The sequence below is a fragment of the Aquarana catesbeiana genome, linkage group LG01, assembly GCF_042186555.1.
Source record: "Aquarana catesbeiana isolate 2022-GZ linkage group LG01, ASM4218655v1, whole genome shotgun sequence".
Lineage (NCBI taxonomy): Eukaryota > Metazoa > Chordata > Amphibia > Anura > Ranidae > Aquarana > Aquarana catesbeiana.
The window spans coordinates 515,493,723-515,517,974 of record NC_133324.1 but is presented as its reverse complement, the minus strand read 5'-3'; the positions used below and the strand labels follow the sequence as shown (position 1 = coordinate 515,517,974).

The 24,252-nt window shown below is 46.6% G+C and overlaps 1 protein-coding gene across 1 annotated transcript in view; it reads left to right on the top strand.

Moving 5' to 3' along the window:
• Positions 1 to 174: 174 nt before the first annotated feature.
• Positions 175 to 24,252, top strand: part of RNF126 (ring finger protein 126) — a 108,400-nt gene continuing 84,322 nt past the window's right edge. The window contains exon 1 of the mRNA XM_073594042.1: positions 175 to 339. Coding sequence (XP_073450143.1) covers positions 265 to 339 — 75 coding nt within the window. The 5' untranslated portion in view covers positions 175 to 264. The remainder of the gene's footprint in view (positions 340 to 24,252) is intronic.

The window sequence follows — 24,252 nt, the reverse complement described above, 5'->3', positions numbered from 1 at the left end:
CAGCGCCTGCGCAGTAGAGGGGGGAACTTATCAGCCGAGCGGAACTTTCTCGGGAGAACACCGGCACAATGGAAAACAGAAGCCAAGCACTTGACCTTTCCCTCCCAGACACCTCAATCAGCCGGAAATCCCTCCCGCTGTCTCCCTGTCCCGGATCTGACCCCCTCACTACACAAATACATCACACATTTGGTCCCTTCCTCTCGCCGTCAGCCGGTCGCAGCGTGTTGACGTCCCCGTGCGTCATCTCCAAGGCAGCGGAAAATGGCGGAGGCTCTACCGGAGGCCGGGCGGTACTTCTGTCATAACTGTTCCGCTGAGATAAGCCCTCGTCTGCCGGTGAGAGGGATGGGAGTTGGTGGGGAAGAGAGGGAGCCATGTGCCATGCTGTGCGTGCAGAGAGGTAGTGGAGGAATACCGGTTGTCAAGGGGAATGGCAGCAGGTGGGCGGTGATGAATCCGCGCTTCGCTCGTCTATAGTGTCCGCTCTGACATGTGGAACCAGAGGCGCATAGGGCGGACTCTGCATGGGCACCATGTATGGCAGTAGGATGCCGCCATGTCTGCTGCTGCTAGGAGCACGACGTACTTCTACCTAAGCTGCATTGGGAAGTGTCCTCTTCATGGTGTCCGAGAACATTCTAGAGCTCCCATATCACCGTGGAGAGGAAGCAGACGATTGGTACAAGACCCAGGCATACTGTTATACGAGGCAGGATGGCTTGCCTGTTTATACAAGGGAGGCTTCGTCTGTAACCAGACTGATTGTAAGGACAGGAGGGTGAGCCACCCACTGAAAGTGAAAGGACTTGGGCAGGGAGTTATGGCAGAAATCCACACATCTCCTATACTGTGGGCTTTATTTACCTAAAGCAGTGATTCTCAAACGGTGTTCCGCGTGAGATTTGCAGATGTGCCGTGGGAGTTTTGAAAAATAGCATTTTAAAACCTTGAAATATTGAAATGGTAAATCAATGTCGCAAAAGTTAAAGTAACAGCTATAAAAACGCAATATCTGCTAGTCTGTCATTTATTGGTTCCTTTCGTAATGCGAGATTTCGGGAGAACTCGATCACTCTAATTATATTATAATAGTGACTGGTCCATTCCAACTTTGATGCTTATAAATAACGTTTGTTCATTGTTTAGCCATGGAGAATTAATCAAGTCTGGAACTCTGTAAGATAAACTGTTCGGCCCCTTTCACGCGATTTTCAGGCAGATCCAATCGGGCCACCCATTGACTTGTATGGGCAGGCGGATGTCAGCGGTGATGTGTCCGCTGCCGTCCGATCCTACAAGATCCGCTCAAAACAGACGGATGGCAATACATTCACCAGCAGATGGGATCAGTTGAATACAGACATGCTGTCCGTTTTCATCCGATCTTCCCAAAGAGAATAGTGGGGCTCTGACAAGGTCTGTCCCTGCACAGTGAGCGGAGAAAGATCTACCTGCTTAGCAGAGATCAACGGAGCAATCCCCCGCTGAGCTAGCGGAGTCCGTCAAAACGGATCCGCTCCATGTGAACACAGCCTTAAATGAAAAGCAAGGGAAAGTACAAGGAAGATTACAATCGCTTCAATCTAATTTGCTTTCGAAAGCAGTCACATCCTTCACATTCAATTTAAAATCAAAAGATATGTAAAAGTATGTTCTGCAGCACAAAAATTGTTAAATCTTTTCAGGTTTGCTGTGCCGTGTTCTCAGCATGTGGTTGAGATGCTAAAGTGTTACTAAACCCACAACAGTAAAATAAGTCGGTATATGCAGTAAAGCGTGCTTGTTATGCTCAGTGGAACCTAAGGGGTTAATCCTCTGCATTGTGTGAAAAGGGCTGTTTGATCCTGTATGCACAGATCCTCCTCTTCTTCCACTGACTCCAGAACATGTCCGGATAAGCCTACGTTCACATTGGGCCAATTTGGCACTGATAGAAGTCATAAGACTGTCATATACTGCTGATGAAATTTTTTTTCTGGATTTTGCATGTTACTGAATCTCAGACGACCTATGTAGCACCCTGGGTTGCAGTTCACAGATCATGTGAGAATCAGTCACTCACCTAGAGCGGCATTTCTTTACTGATCCAAAAGTAAAAGTCCATCTGTCATAATGAATGACTGGCTGGCTATGTGTCTGTCTGTGTTTGGGATTTTACCTCTGTACGCAGTGGCTAAGTGGTTAGCACTTCTGCTTAGCAGCACTAGGGTCGTCAGTTCAAATCACAAATGCAGCATTGCCTGCCTGGATTAAATATGTGGTAGATAGTGCCTGCTCCACCTTGACTATCTAATGCCTCGTTTCCACTGTGCGGATCGGTTCGGGTCAGTACAGTTTGAATGGCCTAGAATGGTCCGGTCTATTCTGGTGAGCATTTCCACTGCAAGTGGGACCATAAGGGGCCATACAGGGTTTAGAAAAAATGCCTCAGCATAGCACAGCAGAGGGTTTTCTGTCAGCCAATCAGTGGAATGTATCGTAGCTTCGCCCTAACCGAAACGTTCCATTTTCTATGGCCCCACATCTGAAGCAGGATCCTGAATGGAGCGGTACGGTTTGGTTGTATGGGCCGCTTTCATAATGGAAACACCCAAAATAGCGTACCGTACCGATCCGCTCAGTGGAAACGAGGCATAAGTGGCAATATGTCGGTCCCTATAAGTGACTATACCTGGTTGCTATCCTACAGAACTCCTTATTGATACAACATCTAAATGTTATGACAAGGATACATAAAGTTGTGCTCATAAGTTTACATACCCTGGCAGAATTTGATTTCTTGGCCATTTTTCAGAGAATTTGAATGATAACACAAAAACTTTTCTTTCACTCATGGTTAGTGTTTGGCTGAAGCCATTTATTATCAATCAACTGTGTTTACTCTTTTTTTATGATCTGATCAAAGGTTTACATACCCCTGTTCTTAATACCGTGTATTGCCCACTTTAACATCAATGACAGCTTGAAGTCTTTTGTGGTATTTGTGGATGAGGCTCTTTATCTTCTCAGATGGTAAAGCTGCTCATTCCTCTTGGCAAAAAGCCTCCAGTTCCTGTAAATTCTTGGATCTCCCCAGAGTGGCTCAATGATTTTGAGGTCAAGAGACTGAGATGACCACTCCAGAACCTTCACTTTATTCTGCTGTAGCCAATGACAAGTCGACTTGGCCTTGTGTTTTGGATCATTGTCATGTTGGAATGTCCAAGTACGTCCCATGCGCAGCTTCCTGGCTGATGAATGTTCCTCCAGTATTTTTTGATAACATACCGCATTCATCTTGCCATCAATTTTGACCAAATTTCCTGTGCCTTTTGTAGCCCAAAACATCAGCGATCCACCTCCGTGTTTCACAGTAGGAATGGTGTACCTTTTTATCATAGGTCTTGTTGACTCCTCTCCTCTCCAAATGTAGCGTTAATGGTTGTGGCCAAAAAGCTCAATTTTGGTCTCATCACTCCAAATGACTTTGTGCCAGAAGGTTTGAGACTTGTCTCTGTGCTGTTTGGCGTATTGTAACCGGGATACTTTGTGGCATTTGCGTAGTAATAGATGTCTTCTGGCGACTCGACCATGCAGCCCATCTTTCTTCAAGTGCCTCCTTATTGTGCATCTTGAAACAGCCACACCACATGTTTTTCTAGAGTCCTGTATTTCACCTGAAGTTATTTGTGGGTTTTTCTTTGCATCCCGAACAATTTTCCTGGCAGTTGTGGCTGACATTCTAGTTGGTGTACCTGACCGTGGTTTGATTTCAACAGAACCCCTCATTTTCCACTTCTTGATTAGAGTTTGAACACTGCTGATTGGCATTCTCAATTCCTTGGATATTTTTTTTTATATCCCTTTCCTGTTTTATACAGTTCAACTACCTTTTCCCGCAGATCCTTTGACGATTCTTTTGCTTTCCCCATGACTCAGAAACTAGAAACGTCAGTGCAGCACTGGATGAAAAATGCAAGGGTCTGTCAGTAGTCCAAAAACTCATTGACCTTTTATATACACACATTAACCACTTCAATACCAGGCACTTGGACACCTTCCCGCCCAGGCCAATTTTCAGCTTTCAGCGCTGTCGCAATTTGAATGACAATTGCGCGGTCATGCTACACTGTACCCAAACAAGTTTTTTTTATCATTTTGTTCCCACAAATAGAGCTCTGCGGTTTTTATTTTTTGCGCAACAAATAAAAAAAGACCGAACATTTTGAAAAAAAAAACAAGTTTTTCTTTGTTTCTGTTAAAACTTTTTGTAAATAAGTATGTTTTCTTCTTCAATGACAGGCACTGATATGGCTGCCCTGACGGGCACTGATGGGCACCGATGAGGTGGCACTGATAGGTGGCACTCGTAGGTGGCACTGATGGGCACTCGGTGGCATTGGTTACTTATGGGTGGCACTGATAATGGGCACTGATAGATGGGCACTGATGGGCACTGACAGGTGGCATGAATGGACACTGATGGGTGGCACTGATGGCACTGCTTGTTTGCAGTGATGCCCCTAAGGGTGGCATTGCTGGGCATCACTGCAGCATAATGGTGCCAATCAGTGCCCATTTGTGGGCACTGATTGGCACAGATTTGGCACACTGGGCACATGTGGATGGCCATGGGGTACATACCTGGCCATCCACATGTTGCCCCTTCCCTGGTGGTCCTAGTGGCGATCCCTGGTGATCTGTGGGGGGGCAGCGCTGATAAACAATCAGCGCAGACCCCCCCTGCCAGGAGAGCCGCCGATCGGCTCTCCTCTACTCGCGTCTGTCAGACGCGAGTGAGGAAGAGCCGATCAACGGCTATTCCTATTGACAGCGTGATCAGCCGTGATTGGACACGGCTGATCACGTGGTAAAGAGCCTCCGCCGGAGGCTCTTTACCAAGATCGGTGGAGCGGTGTGTCAGACTGACACACCGCCCACCGATCGCCGCGATGCGCGCCCCCGGGGGCGCGCTGCGGCATGTTATCCTGCTGGACGTCATATGACGTCCAGTCAGGATAACAGAACCACTTCCCGGACGTCAATCCGCCATTTTAAAGTGGTATTAAACTCCACTTTTGAACTTGTACCTACAGTTAAGCCTATAATAAGGCTTACCTGTAGGTACAGTGAATATCTCCTAAACTTGCACTTTTTAGGAGTTAACACAACATGCAGCCGATGACGTCACGGCGCATGCACTCTGAAGGGACGGCATACCGTGCCGGAACCAAGGGCACCCACGCGCATGAACAGTAGTGACTTCATTGCAGCCCCAGCCATTCATACACCCGGAGCATGCAAACCTGAAAGGAAGCGAAGGTGGCAGCACCGAGGAGCCGTGACAGTGTACAGGTAAGTCTGTCATAATGTGCTAGTATGCAGTGCATACTAGTACGTTATGACTTAAACCTTCAGGGTGGCCCATTGTTTGTTTGTTTTTTCTGGCAGTTTACTACTACTTTCACACCTGAGCCTAGTTTGGCATGTGTTAGTAAAACTGGACATAGCCTTGCAATGTCTTGGTGTGTCCAGGTTAATAATGCCTTGTTTTTTTTTTTTTTTTTTTATATTTAAAGCGGTTGCATTGTAAAAAAAAACAAAAAAAAAACCTGTAAGCCAAAGGCACTAGCTCATCATGAAATACCTTAGAACGAAGCACCGGTGTCACCGGTGAGGGAGCTGACATGTTCCCTCTGCGTTTCTTCCGGGTTAGCGGCTTCGGCGCTGTGAGTGGCTAGAGCCGCAATGACATCACTCCCACACATGCGCGCGGGAGTCCTTTTTCCCAGCAAGGAGCTTTGCTTTTCCGTCGGCATCTGGCGGACCTTCCGAGAGCATGCGCCGCTGACGTCAGTGGTATGGTACAGGTACGCCCATTTGCCTGCCTGCGGCATTCTGCCGTTGTACATCTGTGTGGCAGTCGGCAAGCGGTTAAGCTATTGATGCTCCCCGCTGATACCACTGCTTGTGGAAGGGAATTCCACATCCTTGCCACTCTTAAAGTGAAGAACCCTCTACGTAGTTGAGTGGCCACGAGTCTTGTTAAAATCCTTTCTGCAGAAGTGTTTTATTTCTATTGTGGGGTCACCAGTATGGTATTTGTATATTGAAATCATATCCCCTCTGCGGTGTGTGGTAGTTAATAGAAGTCCATGCAAGCCGCTCTGATGTTGCCCCAAAGTAGTACAAGAACCTTTTTGCTAAGTCGGAGCGACTTGAGTCGCTCCTATTAGAACAGTTCCATTGCACTGCATGGAGCATGACATGTCAGGCGGCTAGGTCGCCCCTGTGTGAACCCAGACTAAACTGTCATTGAGTAATACAAGTGCTTATATGCTAAACAATCCTTTTACTGTAAGTAGCAGCCACAGTCATGACAGATGTTGTTTGCATCTGTTAATCAATGTTATTGCAGTGTTTAAAGCTGAACTCCAGCCTTGCCTTCGGTTATGTGCAGCGGTACATGTTCCCTGCCTGTACTGTCACTCTCATTGCACACTGTGAGCTTCTTACAAAGCTGCAGCAAATCAATTAGATCCCCCCCTCCCCCTGATTTTCAGGCTGGGTGACCTCCAGCATCATCTAATCCTTTCCTCCCCAGAGTAAGCATTAGTTTAATGAGACCTTGTCACCAAATCTTGAAGTATATATGAACCCTCACCTTGCAAAACAGTGTGTATGTATATATATATATATAATCTCTGTTCTCAGCTGCAAAGGGGGCTTAGCGGGGAGGTGAGTGTGTCGGCGGTATAGCCGCGCTGCCCCATTGATTTCAATGGGCACCGCTCCAAAGATGCTGCTTGCAGGAGTTTTCTTAACATCCTGCAAGCGCACCGCTCCACTGGAGAGACAGGAGCGGCTCTTTACAGGCGCTATTTTTAGCGCCTGTAAAGCGCCTCAATGTGAAAGGGGTCTTAGAGCTGACCAAGAACTGAGCGATCAGTGATTGTATGATTGTTCAGTTCTTGGACTTTGAGCTGGCAGGGGACAGCTACAGCATCACTCAGCATGGAGGTGAGTATGTGTGTTTTGGTTATAACAATAACCAAAGGTCTCCTTTATTAGGATCCAACACTTCAGGAAGCACCAGAATCCTGGCTGCACAGAGCCCTAGCTGCAGTTTCTCCTGTCCCCTGCTCTGAGAGTGTCACTCAGCCTACCATTGAAGCAGAATGTGGGAGCTCACACACCCAAGTCGGCTGCTATTTCTAAACCGCACTGACAACCTGCGCTAATGTGAGAGCCACTGCTGCTGGGAACATGCACACAGCAATCAGGCTATTTCTGCACTGACCTCTTTCACAACCTGAAGAAAAGGAGCATTCAATCATCTGACTGGGAGAAGGCTGTTCTCCTTCCCAATGTGAAAGCTGTTACACGTCATAGCCAGACACTATTTCTGCAGTGGCATGGCCGTTTGTGTTCTACACTCCTGGACTGGCGTTTTTTTTTTTTTTTCCAAGCTGAATGAAAAGTCTCCCCAGCAAAAAATAAACCTATAGGTTTTAACACCACTCCTACTATATCCAAACCTAACAAAGATTTGGCTATACATACGCTTTCATTTTTGTGCCAACTTTTAGGAGCATTAGGCTTCATGTACACGGGACGTTCAACCTCTCCTGAACGATTTAACTTGACAGCTAGAAACAGGCGTCTAGAAACGGCCGTTTAGAAGCGTTTACATGCTGCATTTGCTTTTTTTTTTTTTTTTTTTTTTTTTTTTTTTTTTTTAAATGAAAAACGTCTGTAAACGAAACACTGCTAAACACGAGTTACTGCGTTTAGCAGCGTTTACAAGCTGTTACAGGCATTTGGCGTTTCATAAACTCTAAACTCAGCGTCTGAGCTCCATTTTTTTATTTTGCATTCCAAAAAAAGCTTCTAAACTCAACTGCCTAGAAACAACTATAAAGGACCCTGTGTACATGTACTGATAAGATAACATAGAGGAGAGTTCATGGGCAGCTGAAAAAAATGTCCATTTACCAGAAGCAGTATATATGAGGCCTAACTCTGATAAAAGCTTAACCCTGGCCCTGTGCTACATTTTTACACCTCAGGTGGCCAGGCCATTTTTGTGATTTTTTTTTTTTTTTTCCCCCCCATTGCTTTATATTTCTCTTACAGCACACGGCACGTTTTACTAAATTCCTACTAAATATAAAACTTAACCTGTATTAAGTTAATAAATAACAAACATTTGTATATCCAAATTTCTCAAAAAATCTGAAGGTTTAATTTTTCCCTTACAGTTTTCAGAATTTGTGAAAGACCCCCCAAAACCATATTTCTTTATCGTACATCATGGGACACAGAGCCTTAATTACTTAATGGGTTATAGCCTACCGTCAGGTGTTGATACTGGTAAACCCTAATTAAGGAAGTTTACTTCCCCTATAATTAGAAAGAGAGGGCACTCAATTGCCACGTCCGTAATATTTGGGGGAAAAAAGGGGGTACTACTGGAGGTACTACCAGAAATCAGACTTTATAGGCCAGGAAACAATGGAGAAAAAAAAACAATATAAATAATTGCATTTATTAAAATAAATACAAAATATAGACATAATTTTCAAAGAGAATAGAAAACATACATATGCATCTATGCAATTTGTACAGTGAGCCCTTGTACGTCTGCATGTTTCGCCGTTAGGCTTCTTCCGGACACGACCAAGGTTCAAAGACGTAACAGATAAGAGAAGGAATCTCTCTATCCTAAGTTGGAATACGCTTTATATATTAGGGGTGCGCATCTTCACTGGTCTCACGATTCGATTCGATTCCACGATGCATCACGATTACTGACAAGCTTCCGCTTGGGCCGCCTAGGCGGCCCTTCCACCCTGCAATGTTCTGGGAGACATCACAGTTCCCAAAAGATTGCCCGGCTATGCAGGTAAGCGCAGTGAGACATGCGTACCCGGCTGTGAATCGGCAAGCTGTCACAGCCGGATGCCCACAGTAGTATTGCCAGCGCCGTGGACAGGCAGGGGAGAGAAGGGAGGGTGTGGGTGGCCACGTTGCTGGATTGTGGGACAGGTGAGTGTTTGTTTATTTATTAAAAGTCAGAAGATACACTTTTTTTGTAGCTGCTGACTTCAAATACTCCGCTGTATGTGCTTTTTGAAAAACGATGTCACTTCATACCAAATTTCGCCATAGTACAATCCCGCTCATGTGACTCCCGGCTCGTCCCACCGCTCTCCTCTCTCCGCTCTCCTCTCTCCGCTCTCCTCTCTCCGCTCTCCTCTCTCCTCTCTCCGCTCTCCTCTCTCCGCTCTCCTCTCTCCGCTCTCCTCTCTCCGCTCTCCTCTCTCCGCTCTCCTCTCTCCGCTCTCCTCTCACGTGTCTCCGGAGTCCTGATGTCAGAGTAGTAGAGTAGTATAAAATTGTCCAGCGGCATAATAGTTTTAATCAGGTATAATTGCTTTAACTGCTGTATCTCTAACTTTTTTATTTTATTTGTGAGGATATGGGGGGTGAATTTGAGTGATAAAATGTGAAGTGGTTTAAGTGGACACTTATTTGATTTTTTTTTTTTTTTCTTTCAAACAATGCAGCTCCAAGAACAGATAACCAGTAAAAATTTAATGCTACCCTTTAAGCTCCCCAAAGTAAAAAAGCCCCATTACTTAAAAAAAAAAAAAAAAAAAAAAAAAAGCCCTTTTTTTAAAGGGAAGTTTTGCAGTAAATAATATCCCAGAAAATACAATTAAAAACAAAATAATAAGAATAAAATAAAAATAGCAAAGGTGTTAATTAGCCAAAGAGCTAGCAATCAGAATCTAAGTACAGTTTTCTAACTGACCCTAATGCCCAAAAGCCCTCCATATTGTCCCTTCTAAGCCTGCTGGCAATAGTTCAAAGCCCAAACATCATCCCCCTCATCCCCTCACTTCCAGACATAGCAATTCTTGGATCTTTGCGTCTTGAATTGGATTTTTGCAGAAGACATATCAGTGAAGTTTCTTTATTTGAATGATGCCTATTTTGATAGGGGCAATTAAGTTTGGCTTAGTAAAAAAACTACGAACTTAAAAGATTGCTTCGAAAATATTTACAAATTTCTCCTGACCAGATTTCGAAAACCATAGCCTATAAACCATACTACCTGTTACCAGAAGCCTTAACCAAACCACAAGGTGAGTGTCACGGAACGTCCCACACTCCGCTTGAGTGCTTCCGTCATATACCACTTCCTCCCAGTCTGTATACAGATATCAGATATTCCAACCTCTCTGAGCAGAAAACAAGGCGACACTTGCTTCACTGCTAACATGGACTGTTTATTATGAATCAAAGTTACAAGACTTTATATGCCGTTGGAACCTCCTCTAACAATACAACTGTAACTTAATTAACATGAGCTAATTATCTAATCCTTTATACAGCCTAGGTGACTGAGACATGACCTTTCGCCCAGACTTGTGGTCACCGAGCTTCATACAGTTAATTAACACAATAGCAGTCGTCCCGTCTCCTACATTGTATAGAGGACAATGTCATTAGCTCATTCAATTAACATAAACACAGGTTGATGACACCAGCATCTCCTCACAGGATGTGTCCCAACAGAATGAATCCATTGAAAATCCAGGGCCCATAATCAAAAGGCAACAGGCTTGCATACAGTCCTCTCCAACAGCCTCTGTCCCGGCTAGGTCTGTGACATTTCTCCCCTTTCGGCAGGAGACTAACACAGGAGGAGACCCCAGACGGGTTGACTCCGAAGTTAGTCCATAGTTCCAGTCCTCTACTGCCTGTACCCACACAGTACCCCAAACAAATTGTTCCAAACAGAGTATTACTCACCCAGCCAACATCTGCCTCTCTGAGAACATATCTGTCTCTGGGGAGAGGCCTGGACTGGCTCTTCTCCCTGGAATCCTTTCTGCCGCTGGAGAGGAGACAGGGTGTCTGGGCTCACTCTGTCATGCTGTTGGGGATCGGGGCCCACTGCCCAGCATCCCTGGGGTATACAGGTGGAGACTGAAGTCCCATCCCCCTTCACAGGAAATCCATCCTCTGTTAGTTGAGGGCAGAGTCCAGCAGTCCTCGGCCCTGTTGCCAGCCCTTCTGCTGGAAACCCCACACCATCTGTTCCGGCTAACTGTTGGAGAGGGAGGCCGACTGCCCCGCCTCCCTGGAACTCTGTAGTTGTTGCCGGTGCTGGGCAGAGGTTGGTAGCACTCTGCCCTGTTGCCAGCACTTCTGCTGGGGACTCCGCATCCTCTGCTCCGGCTAACTGTTGGGGCAGGAGGCTGGCTTCCTCCACTCCCAAACTGTGTAGCTGCCATTGGGGAGGTGAGCCGGCTGCTTCCTTTTCCATTCCCTCATCTGGCTGCTGGGCCGACATGTCGATGGTACTGTCTCCCAGGTACACGGATCTTTGCTGGGGAGGAAAGCCCACTTCCTCCACCCTGGCCAACTGTTGGGGAGGGACAACACACACCTCCTCTCCCTTCTCCCCCTGTATCTGCTGCTGGGAAGTGATTGCCATCTTCTCAGCCTGAGCCTCCACAATTGCTGCAGGTGTGGGGCAGAGGTCTTGGACCCTCTGTCCGGTTGCCAGCACTTCTGCTGGGGGTTTGCCAGGTGGTTCCTCCTCTACAGAAACGTCTATTAAATCCCCAGTCTCTGGAATTGGTAAAAGTGTGGGACAGAGGTCTTGGACCCTCTGTTCAGTTACCAGATCTTCAGCTGGAGAAGTTTGTTTTAACTCCATAGATGCTGCTGGCAGAAAATCACATGTCCCTGTCAGTGTTGTAGAAGAAAGGCCGACTACCTCTTCTCTCAAGAAGGCTGAAGCCACTGTTGGTGCTGGGCAGAACACAGTGAACTTTGGCCCTGATAGCAGCTCTTCTGCTGGAGGCTCATCAGGTTGTTCTTCCTCAGCAGAAAAGTCTATCAAATCCCCTGTCTCTGCAACTGGTGTCTGGGGATGGAGGTTCACCATCTCCTGTCCATGGAACCCAGAAGATGTTATCAGTGCTGGGCAGAGGTTAGCAGAGCTCTGTCCTGTTGTCAGCACTTCAGCTTTGGGGATGGCAATCTCCAGATTTTCCACTGCAGATTCTCTGGCATGCTGCTGGACAGGCACATTCCTCCATCCAAGATCATCCCATGCAGAAACAGGATCATCAAGGTCAGTCAGCACTTGCTGCATCTGCCATAAGACCTCCGCCTCCATAGCTGTGGGGGCAGGTTGGCAAAGCACACTATTTCTCTGCCACATTGCCGACTCTTCAGCCAGGATTTCAGGGTTGTCAGCTGGTATTTCCTGATAGTCCCAGGCAAAAGGAGCCCAGCCCTGGCACTGAGCAATGTCTAGCAGCCGTCTGTAGGCGATCTCTAGCTCCCATTCCTGAACGGCCAGAAACTCCAAATCTTCCTGTGCCCAGTGCACTTCCGAAATGTTCAGTAGCCCTTCTCTGAAATCCATGATTTCGTCCACCCGCCGCTCCAAATCACTCCCAAAGTTAGGGTCCCCTGTCAGCTTCACAAACAGTCCCAAGCCGCCGTAGCTTAAGCCTTCCGTTGGGCTGTCATCCGCTATCCAGGGACATGCTTGGGATACATGCCACCGGAGGGCTCTGTAGCTCTCATCCAGCTTTATCTCTGCCCAGACCAGCCTGCTTAATTCAGCTGTCTGCTTCTTGTGTGGTTTTTCTCCCAAAAACCGCACCCGCAGTCCGTACTGCGACCAGTACCTTTCCTCGATGGAGGGGAGAACTTTTCTCTGGTGTCGCTGCTCACGGGCTAGCGCTTCCTTCCAGAGTTTGCAGCGAACAGAATCGCACCATCCCAGCAGGACCTGCTCCGATACTGGTCCTCTGTGCTGTATCTGCATCTCTCGCAACCTCCTTCTGAATTCCTCATCCATGGCGGCTGGTATCTGTACCTCTCCTCTCCTGCTATCTGGACCTTGGATCCAGATGGAAGTTTGGATGTCCCAGACTGCAGGAAGCTTTCCCGCTGCTTGCCACCAATGTCACGGAACGTCCCACACTCCGCTTGAGTGCTTCCGTCATATACCACTTCCTCCCAGTCTGTATACAGATATCAGATATTCCAACCTCTCTGAGCAGAAAACAAGGCGACACTTGCTTCACTGCTAACGTGGACTGTTTATTATGAATCAAAGTTACAAGACTTTATATGCCGTTGGAACCTCCTCTAACAATACAACTGTAACTTAATTAACATGAGCTAATTATCTAATCCTTTATACAGCCTAGGTGACTGAGACATGACCTTTCGCCCAGACTTGTGGTCACCGAGCTTCATACAGTTAATTAACACAATAGCAGTCGTCCCGTCTCCTACATTGTATAGAGGACAATGTCATTAGCTCATTCAATTAACATAAACACAGGTTGATGACACCAGCATCTCCTCACAGGATGTGTCCCAACAGAATGAATCCATTGAAAATCCAGGGCCCATAATCAAAAGGCAACAGGCTTGCATACAGTCCTCTCCAACAGCCTCTGTCCCGGCTAGGTCTGTGACAGTGAGCAATTTACACAAATTATTCTTTCACCTTTCCTGACTACAGAACAGAGTATGGAATTCTTACCAGCATCTCCAACCACCCCTGCTCTACATCACATATCTGTGCTTATAAAGTTAGCAAGGGCTTAAATTCATGCTGTGATGGCAATATGCCGCTTCTAAAATCTCCCACTTCAACAGACATACCTGGCATGCCTTTTTAGTCCACCTCTGTCCTTATGTCCATGATTAAAAATGATGTCACTTCATACCGAATTTCGCCATAGTACGATCCCGCTCATGTGACTCCCGGCTCGTCTCGCCCCTCTCCGCTCATGTGTCTCCTGAGTCCTGACTTCAGCGGGGAATTCTCAGTCCCGCCTGCTGACTATAGTTATCGTATCAGAAGAGAGGAGGGGGGGACTGAGAATTCCCCACTGATGTCAGGACTCAGGAGAGCGGAGAGGGACGGGCCGGGAGTCACATGAGCGGAATCGGACCGTACTACGGCGAAATTCGCTGTGAAGTGACATCGTTTTTTAAAAAGCAAATACAGCGGGGGCACAGCATCTATAGTAACACAACATCTATTCAAATAAAGTCATTTTAAAAATACGCTCGGAGCGCTTTCCCGGGAGGGCCGGGGCTAGTCGTAATGATGTCACCCGACATCGCTTTTCCAGTCCTCATGCATCAATGCCGCATCGGGGACACCCGAATCGCGATGCAACGATTAATTTCAGCACCCCTATTATATATACCCACTGCCTAGGTGGGCGATGAGTTTTCAAAATTCTGAAGTAAGTGAATTTCAAATATTTGAACAGGGGCAGGTAAAAGCCTTCACTCCAAACATGTATGGGGCCAGCAGAGCAATACTATAAGGTCAACATATAAAGAGGAAACAGACCCTTATTGGGATTCAGCCATGCTCATGGCTAATAAAGCCTGAACTAGCAAGCTGTGCATGGAGGATAAAGTATGAAAATGCGCCCCTGGGAGACAGCTGGGCGCTGCGCTGCACTTCACTTTACTCCCCTATATAACCCCTCCTCCTTCCAGGAGCACATCAGTTTTTTCGCCAGTGTCTAATGTGTTTGGTCACGAGTGAAGAGGTGCTCTGAGGAGCTCCAGGAGGGATCCATGCTGGATTTAAATTCCTCCACAAAAAGAAACCAGATCCATCCACGTGCCACTAAGGCCTAAAATGGATGATACCTGGGACCTCGTATCCGAAGCACGAGGTTTTGCCTGTAATGCCTCTCTTAGAGCTGGACCCCAGGAACCCAGGGCTTAGGTCTTGTTACATTACCTCAAGCTTGCTGATGTGGGGTGCTATACAAGGCCCAAGGCAGTTGGACCCCGTTTTTAATGGACCCTGTCCTTGAAGGTTTGTTAAACATAACCCGCCGTGATGGGTGAAAGCTGGATTTTCTGTTACATCAGCAAAATCTTGCAGCGAGGACAAGGTAAGGAAAGAGAGACTTGGATATTAAAAACATCTATACATTTCTTTCATTGAAGGAAAAATGTCATGCCCTAAAATCTCCACTAGATGGAGTCTATGCACATGCCTTACTCTGTTGTCTCACTGTTTACTCAGTTCCGTGCCTGGCTGTGCAGCGTGTGGAAGCAGATTTTTGCAGGGTAGGAAAATCTGCAAAAAGTCTTTTTTTCTTCCCCTGATGGGACCAGAGGGTTAGGGGGACAGCAGTGCTGTACTCCCCCCCCCCCCTCCCTTAAATTACAAATTACCCCCCGCCGTGGGGGAGACGGAGGGTCCTGCTATTATACCGCTGAAAATTTGTTACTGTGGCTGTATTTTTTTACACAGGTCTGTGCCTCATTGCACGAGGCTCTGCCGCCCATCCCCCCCCCCCCAATGTTGGATCTGGATAGGCGGCAGGGCCTAAGCTGAACTGTATAGCAATTTTTAAAAGTTTTGACTATTTTCAGCGATTTGGTGCAATGTGTATAGCGCCTCTGTTTTTGTACTTGGGACTATGCCTGCCAAAAGAGTAAAGGTTTCACCCCAGGCATTGGGATTTCAAGCTGTATTTCCACGCTGTCTTCCTCGCCTGAATTACCAATCACGGCAACTCGGGGTGAGCCATTAGAGCAAATTGTTGGTGCAGCTGCCTCTCACATCTCAGCACCTGCATACGTGACTGAAGAAACCCTTTCCTCCTCACTCCAGGGTCTGGAAGAAGGACTAGTGGCTTTAATCACATCCTCCATTTAAATGGATAGGAAACTTACTAGGTCCCCCTCCCCAGCTTCAGCTTTACAAGGGGAACGGTGGGCACACGATGAGGTTCTACCCTCAATCAATCAAGAAGAGCTTACCGATGATTCTTCTACTTAGGAAACACCGTTGGATGAACTTTTTTCAGCGTCTCAATCTGAAAATTTGCTGATACAAACTCTTACAGAGATGGTTCGTTCCTCTTTCATGCTGCCTCTAACAGAGTCTCATGAAAACGTGGGCTCCATCCTTTTCATGCGTTTCGTGTGCACGCATTACTTGAACAGCTTATTTTTTTGGAATGGGATAAACTGGATAAATATTTTCTCCCTCCTAAGAGGTTCTCAATTCTCTATCCTCTGGAGGAGAAATTCTCCAAAAAATGGAAAGTACCAGCAATGGACACTGCGATTTCCAATGTGAATAATAACTTAACTTGTCCTGTAGACCATGCACAGATGCTTAAAGATCCAACAGATAAGTTGGAATCCTTGCTAAAGTCTGCTTTTTCCATAGCAGGTGCCGTCACCCAGCCCGCAGTTGCCGCGATAGGCTTCTGCCAATCCCTAAAGGACCAATTCAAACAGGCCCTTAGAGTGCTTCCTACACAGCAAGCTCAAGATTTGGCTGAACTACCTAAGGCATTATGTTTTGCCATAGATGCCATCAAAGACTCTATTCACCAGGCATCCCACCTCACGCTTATGCTTGTACATATGCGCAGAATCCTGTGGTTGAAAAATTGGTGAAACACCATGTAAAAACCTCCTAACTGGGTTCCCCTTTCAGGGGGAGCGACTATTTGGAGAAGACTTTGATAAATGTATCCAGACAATTTCTGCTGGGAAAAGTACCTTTTTACCAGTCAAATGAAAATATAAATGCCCTGCATTTAAACGGACTCTTTCCCCTGCGCCAGGGGCTTCTGCCTCTAGGCAGTGGCGACGGCCTCCGCCACCAGACTCTAGAGGAAGGACTCGGGGTCAGACCCAGGCTCAAAAGAAGCCCTGGGGTAGGAAATCTGCAAATCAGAATCCTAAAGCCTCATCATGAAGAGGCAACCCCCCTCACCAAGTTGGGGGGAAGACTTCTGCAATTTTCAGAAGTCTGGAAAAAGGAAATTCAGGACATAGTTACATATAGTTACATATAGTTACATAGTAGGTGAGGTTTGAAAAAAGACACAAGTCCATCAAGTCCAACCTATGTGTGTGATTATGTGTCAGTATTACATTATATATCCTTGTATGTTGCGGTCATTCAGGTGCTTATCTAATAGTTTCTTGAAGCTATCAATGCTCCCCGCTGAGACCACCGCCTGTGGAAGGGAATTCCACATCCTTGCCGCTCTTACAGTAAAGAACCCTCTATGTAGTTTAAGGTTAAACCTCTTTTCTTCTAATTTTAATGAGTGGCCGCGAGTCTTGTTAAACTCTCTTCTACGAAAAGTTTTATTTCTATTGTAGGGTCACCAGTATGGTATTTGTATATTGAAATCATATCCCCTCTCAAGCGTCTCTTCTCCAGAGAGAATAAGTTCAGTGCTCGCAACCTTTCCTCATAATTAAGATCCTCCAGACCCTTTATTAGCTTTGTTGCCCTTCTTTGTACTCGCTCCATTTCCAGTACATCCTTCCTGAGGACTGGTGTCCAGAACTGGACAGCATACTCCCAGGTGCGGCCGGACCAGAGTCTTGTAGAGTGGGAGAATTATCGTTTTATCTCTGGAGTTGATCCCCTTTTTAATGCATGCCAATATTCTGTTTGCTTTGTTAACAGCAGCTTGTCATTGCATGCCATTGCTGAGCCTATCATCTACTAGGACCCCCAGGTCCTTTTCCATCCTAGATTCTCCCAGAGGTTCTCCCCCTAGTGTATAGATTGCATTCATATTTTTGCCACCCAAATGCATTATTTTACATTTTTCTACATTGAACCTCATTTGCCATGTAGTTGCCCACCCCATTAATTTGTTCAGATCTTTTTGCAAGGTTTCCACGTCCTGCGGAGAAGTTATTGCCCTGCTTAGCTTAGTATCGTCTGCAAATACAGAGATTGAACTGTTTATCCCATCCTCCAGGTCGTTTATGAACAAATTAAATAGAATTGGTCCCAGCACAGAACCCTGGGGAACCCCACTACCCACCCCTGAACATTCCGAGTACTCCTCATTTATCACCACTCTCTGAACTCGCCCTTGTTTTCAATCCATGTACTCACCCTATGGTCCATGCCAACAGACCTTATTTTGTACAGTAAACGTTAATGGGGGGAACTGTGTCAAATGCTTTTGCAAAATCCAGATACACCACGTCTACGGGCCTTCCTTTTATCTAGATGGCAACTGACCTCCTCATAGAAGGTTAATAGATTGGTTTGGCAAGAACGATTCTTCATGAATCCATGCTGATTACTGCTAATGATACCGTTCTTATTACTAAAATCTTGTATATAGTCCCTTATCATCCCCTCCAAGAGTTTGCATACTATTGATGTTAGGCTAACTGGTCTGTAATTCCCAGGGATGTATCTTGTGCCCTTTGTAAATATTGGTGCTACATTGGCTTTTCTCCAATCAGCTGGTACCATTCCAGTCAGTAGACTGTCTGTAAAAATTAGGAACAATGGTCTGGCAATCGCTTGACTGAGTTCCCTAAGTACCCTCGGATGCAAGTGTCCCAGTGATTTATTAATGTTAAGTTTCTCAAGTCTAATTTTAATTCTGTCCTCTGTTAACCATGGAGGTGCTTCCTGTGTTGTGTCATGAGGATAAACACTGCAGTTTTGGTTACTGAAGCCCCCTGATTCACTCGTGAAGACTGAGGAGAAGAATAAATTCAATACCTTCGCCATCTCACCATCCTTTGTAATCAGATGTCCTTCCTCATTCTTTATGGGGCCAATATGGTCTGTCCTCCCTTATTTACTGTGTACATACTTAAAGAATTTCTTGGGATTTTTTTTGCTCTCCTCCGCTATGTGTCTTTCATGTTCGATCTTAGCCATCCTAATTGCACTCTTACATTTCTTGTTGCATTCTTTATAAAGTCTGAATGCTCAGGATGATCCCTCAACCTTGTATTTTTTGAAGGCCTTCTCCTTTGCTTTTATATGCATTTTTACATTGGAGTTAAGCCATCCAGGATTTTTGTTCGCTCTTTTAAATTTATTACCCAATGGGATACATTGGCTAATGCCCTTATTTAATATGCTCTTAAAGCAAACCCATCTCTCCTCCGTATTCTTTGTTCCTAATATTTTGTCCCAATTTATGCCTTTTAGCAAGGTTTGTAGTTTAGGGAAGTTGGCTCTTTTGAAATTCAGTGTCTTTGTATTCCCTTTATTTTTCCTATTTGTGTGATTTATACTGAAACTAATTGACCTGTGATCGCTGTTACCTAAATTGCCCCGTATTTCCACATCCGTAATCAGTAGATCCAGTAATGTTTTATTTCTAGTTGGTGCGTCTACCATCTGACCCATAAAATTGTCTTGCAAGATATTAAGGAACTGGCGAGCCTTAAAAGAATGCGCGGTTCGCTCCGCCCAGTCTATGTCTGGATAATTAAAATCCCCCATTATGATAACACTTCCCATCCTTGCTGCTAATCCAAATTGTGATAGGAGATCTGTCTCCACTTCCTCCCTCAGGTTAGGGGGCCTATAGCATACTCCCAGTATTTTCCCCTTAGCTTCATCCCTTTGGAGCTCTATCCATAAGGATTCCACCTCCTCCCTAGCTCCCTCAGCGTTGTCATCTCTCACATTTACTTGTACATTATTCTTTTTATATATAGGCATACCCCTCCCCCTTTTTTACCCTCTATCCTTGCGATAAAGGGTATACCCTTGAGTGTTTGCCAGCCAATCATGGGAGCTGTTGAACCAGGTCTCTGAAATTCCCACAAAATCCAAATCCTCCTTGTACAACAGTATCTCTAGTTCACCCATCTTGTCCTCCATGCTCCTGGCATTGGTGAACATGCCACATAGTTTAGACTGGTCACATATTGTCCTCGTATTGGGTGTTTCGAGATTGCAACTAGGACTTGCTACTATACTTGCCTTGTGTTTTTGTGCTTTGGTTAACCTATCACTAATGCCCCCAATACTACCCTCTGAAATATCTTCCGCGCTGGCTATCTCTACCTCTGGACCCCCCTATTGCCTAGTTTAAAAACCCCTCTAACTTTTTGCCCATCTTCATTCCCAGCAGATCTGCACCCTCCTCATTTAGGTGCAGTCCGTCCCTTCTATAGTACCGGTTATCGACTGAGAAGTCGGCCCAGTCCTCCAGGAACCCAAACCCCTCCTTACTACACCAGCTCTTCAGCCACTTGTTTACTTCCCTAATCTCCCTCTGCCTTTCTGGGGTGGCTTGATGTACCGGTAGTATTCCTGAGAATACTACCTTGGAGGTGCTTTTCCTCAATTTAGCTCCTAAGTCCCTAAAATGGTTCTTTAGGACACTCCATCTGCCTCTGACTTTGTCATTGGTGCCAACGTGCACCATGACAGCCGGGTCTTCCCCAGCCCCTCCCAGTAATCTGTCCACAAGATCCGTGATGTGCCAAACCCGAGCGCCCGGAAGACAACATATTGTTCGGCGCTTCAGGTCTTGGTTACAGATTGCCCTCTCTGTCCTTCTAAGAATTGAGTCCCCTACCACCAGAATCTGTCTTTCCTTTCCCTTCACTGTCCCCCCACTCTCACTGGAGGAGTTCTTCCCCCGGCAGCTAGGAGAGTCCCTCAGCTCCAGCAGTGCTGGTCCCTGACCGGTTTCACCAATGTCACTCCATGGAGCGTACTTATTGGGATGCTCCAGTCCTGGATCGGCCTCCCTGGCACTTCCCCCTCTACCCTTCCTGACTGTCACCCATCTACTCTTTGCTAGTACCTGTACCTCTTTGTCTCCACCTGCCTCTGTGCTGGCCCCTGCCGGCACCTGTCATGTACGTTCCTGGCTCTCCTTTAGTATGGAGGGACTTCTCAGTGCTGACAGTTGCTTCCCCAGATTCAGAACCTGGGCTTCCAGGGAAACAATGTGCTTACATTTTGCACAGCAGTATTCGCCCTCGATCGGATGATCAAGGAACGCATACATGCAGCAAGATGTACAGAGTCACCTCTCCACACCCGCCGGGCATCATACCTATTAAATTTAGTGAGGATTTTACCCTGTTCAAATTGCCTAACAGCTAGCTTCCTGGCACTAATACTCAAGACAATACACAGGTACTCGCAATACCATCAAAAGAGGCAAGGGCGATTTAGACACATGTCTAAATTTATCTTTGGGGCCCTTTCACACAAGCTGTCCGATCAGGTCCACCTGTCCAGTTTTTCAGGCGGACTTGATCGGACCCTCCAGTCTCTCCTATGGAGCGGTGGATGTCAGCGGTGACAAGTCCATTGACTTTCGCCGCTATCCTATCCTGCCTTTAATCAACAGACGGATGGAGGTCCTATTTTCCATCTGTCTGACGGATTGGATATGATCTGATGAAAATGGACAAGCTGTCCATTTTCACCTGATCTCCCCATAGAGGAGAGCGGGACTGTCTGTCTCCGCTCTGCACAGCGGACCTGTCATTTGTGGGGGATCCTCTGGTGAACAAGCAGATTTCATCCCATGGAGGTGCCTGTGTGAAAGGTGCCTTGCTATGATTTTTTTTTTTTTTTTTTTTATTTATTTTTATTTTTTTTAATTGGGGGGTGGCCTTTGGAGAGACATCAGGGGTCTAAACAAAACAAACAAAAAATCGCTGAAAAACTACTGCAAAACTCATGGTACAGCTAACGCTACTGGCATTTTTAAAACGTCCAGTGTATGTATATCTCAAACTATTAACTGTGAGGAGGGATTTACGTCAACCTAGAGTTGGGCTTTTACCGGCACTTCCTGCCCAGGCCAATTTTCAGCGCCCTCACACTTTGAATGATAATTGCAGTCATGCAACACTGTACCCAAATGACTTTTTTTTTCACACAAATAGGGTTTTCTTTTGGTTGTTTTTAATCACTGCTGGGTTTTTTATTTTTTGCTAAAAAAATGAGAAAGACCGGCAGAAAACTAAAGAAAAAAAAAAAAATCTGTCATTAAATTTTGTAAATAAGTAATTTTTCTCCTTCACTGCTGAGGCAGCACTAATGAGGAGGCACTAATATGCTGCACTGATGGGCACTGCTGGGGCTGTATTGTTATCAGGGGACTGATTAGTGCCCTGATTACCTGTAGAGGTCTCTCCTGCGAGGAGATGCTGCTGATCCGCTTTCCTCGCCACACACTGTCAGTGTGAGCCAGAGAGCCGATTAAATGGCACTTCCTTGTTTACATGTGACCCGATCTCGACTTTACCGACATATGACATTGTCCCAGAATGAGATTGCCACCCCGCCGCCGTCATTTTACTATACGGCGGGTAGGGATGAGCTTCGAGTTCAACTCATGTTGGACTCGAACATTGGCTGTTCACAAGTTCGCCGAACAGCGAACAATTTGGGGTGTTCGTGGCAAATTGGAATGCCGCGGAACACCCTTTAAAAGTCTATGGGAGAAATCAAAAGTGCTAATTTTAAAGGCTTATATGCAAGTTATTGTCAAAAGTGTTTGGGGACCTGGGTCCTGCCCCAGGGGACATGGTTCAATGCAAAAAAAAGTTTTAAAAACGGCCGTTTTTTCAGGAGCAGTGATTTTAATAATGCTTAAAGTCAAACAATAAAAGTGTAATATCCCTTTAAATTTCGTACCTGGGGGATATCTATAGTATGCCTGTAAAGGGGCGCATGTTTCCCGTGTTTAGAACAGTCTGACAGCAAAATGACATTTCAAAAGGAAAAAAGCCATTTAAAACTACTCGCGGCTATTGCATTGCCGGTCCGACAATACACATAGAAGTTCATTGATAAAAACAGCATGGGAATTCTCCACAGGGGAACCCCGAACCAAAATTTTAAAAAAAAGACGTGGGGGTCCCCCTCAATTCCATACCAGGCCCTTCAGGTCTGGTATGGATATTAAGGGGAACCCCAGCCAAAATTAAAAAGAAAAAAATGGCGTGGGGTCCCCCCAAAAATCCATACCAGACCCTTATCCGAGCAAGCAACCTGGCAGGCCGCAGGAAAAGAGGGGGGGGACGAGAGCGCCCCCCCCCCCCTCCTGAACCGTACCAGGCCACATGCCCTCAACATTGGGAGGGTGCTTTGGGGTAGCCCCCCCAAAACACCTTGTCCCCATGTTGATGAGGACAAGGGCCTCATCCCCACAACCCTGGCCGGTGGTTGTGGGGGTCGGCGGGGGGCTTATCGGAATCTGGAAGCCCCCTTTAACAAGGGGACCCCCAGATCCCGCCCCCCCGTGTTAAATGGTAAGGGGGTACTTACCCCTACCATTTCACTAAAAACTGTCAAAAATGTTAAAAATGACAAGACAGTTTTTGACAATTCCTTTATTTAAATGCTTCTTCTTCTATCTTCCTTCATATTCTTCTTCTGGTTCTTCTGGCTCTTCTGGTTCTTCCTCCGGCGTTCTCGTCCAGCATCTCCTCCGCAGCGTCTTCTATCTTCTTCTCCTCAGGCCGCTCCGCACCCATTGCATGGGGGGAGGCTCCCGCTCTTCTCTTCATCTTCTTCTCTTCTTCTTTTCTTCTTTTCTTCTCTTCTTCATCTTCCTCTCCGGGCCGCTCCGCATCCATGCTGGCATGGAGGGAGGCTCCCGCTGTGTGACGGCGTCTCCTCGTCTGACGGTTCTTAAATAACGGGGGGTGGGGCCTCCCGGTGACCCCGCCCACCCCTGACGCACGGGACTTCCCTGTGGCATTCCCCATGATGTCACAGGGAAGTCCCGTCAAGTCACCGTGCGTCAGACGAGGAGACGCCGTCACACAGCAGGAGCCTCCCTCCATGCCAGCATGGATGCTGAGCGGCATGAGAAGGAGATGAGAAGGAGAGCAGGAGCCTCCCCCCATGCCATGGGTGCGGAGTGGCCCGAGAAGAAGAAGATAGAAGACGCCGCGGAGGAGATGCTGGACAAGAACACCGGAGGAAGAACCAGAAGAAGAAGATGAAAGAAAGAAGAAGCATTTAAATAAAGGAATTGTCAAAAACTGTCTCTTGTCATTTTTAAAATTTTTGACAGTTTTTTAGTGAAATGGTAGGGGTACTTTTGTACCCCCTTACCATTTCACACAGGGGGGGGGGCCGGGATCTGGGGGTCCCCTTGTTAAAGGGGGCTTCCAGATTCCGATAAACCCCCTGCCCGCAGACCCCCACAACCACCGGCCAGGGTTGTGGGGATGAGGCCCTTGTCCTCATCAACATGGGGACAAGGTGTTTTGGGGGGCTACCCCAAAGCACCCTCCCAATGTTGAGGGCATGTAGCCTGGTACGTACGGTTCAGGAGGGGGGGCGCTCTCTCATCCCCCCCCCCCTTTTCCTGCGGCCTGCCATGTTGCGTGCTCGGATGAGGGTCTGGTATGGAATTTAGGGGGACCCCCACAGCCTTGCAATAGCCGCGAGTAGTT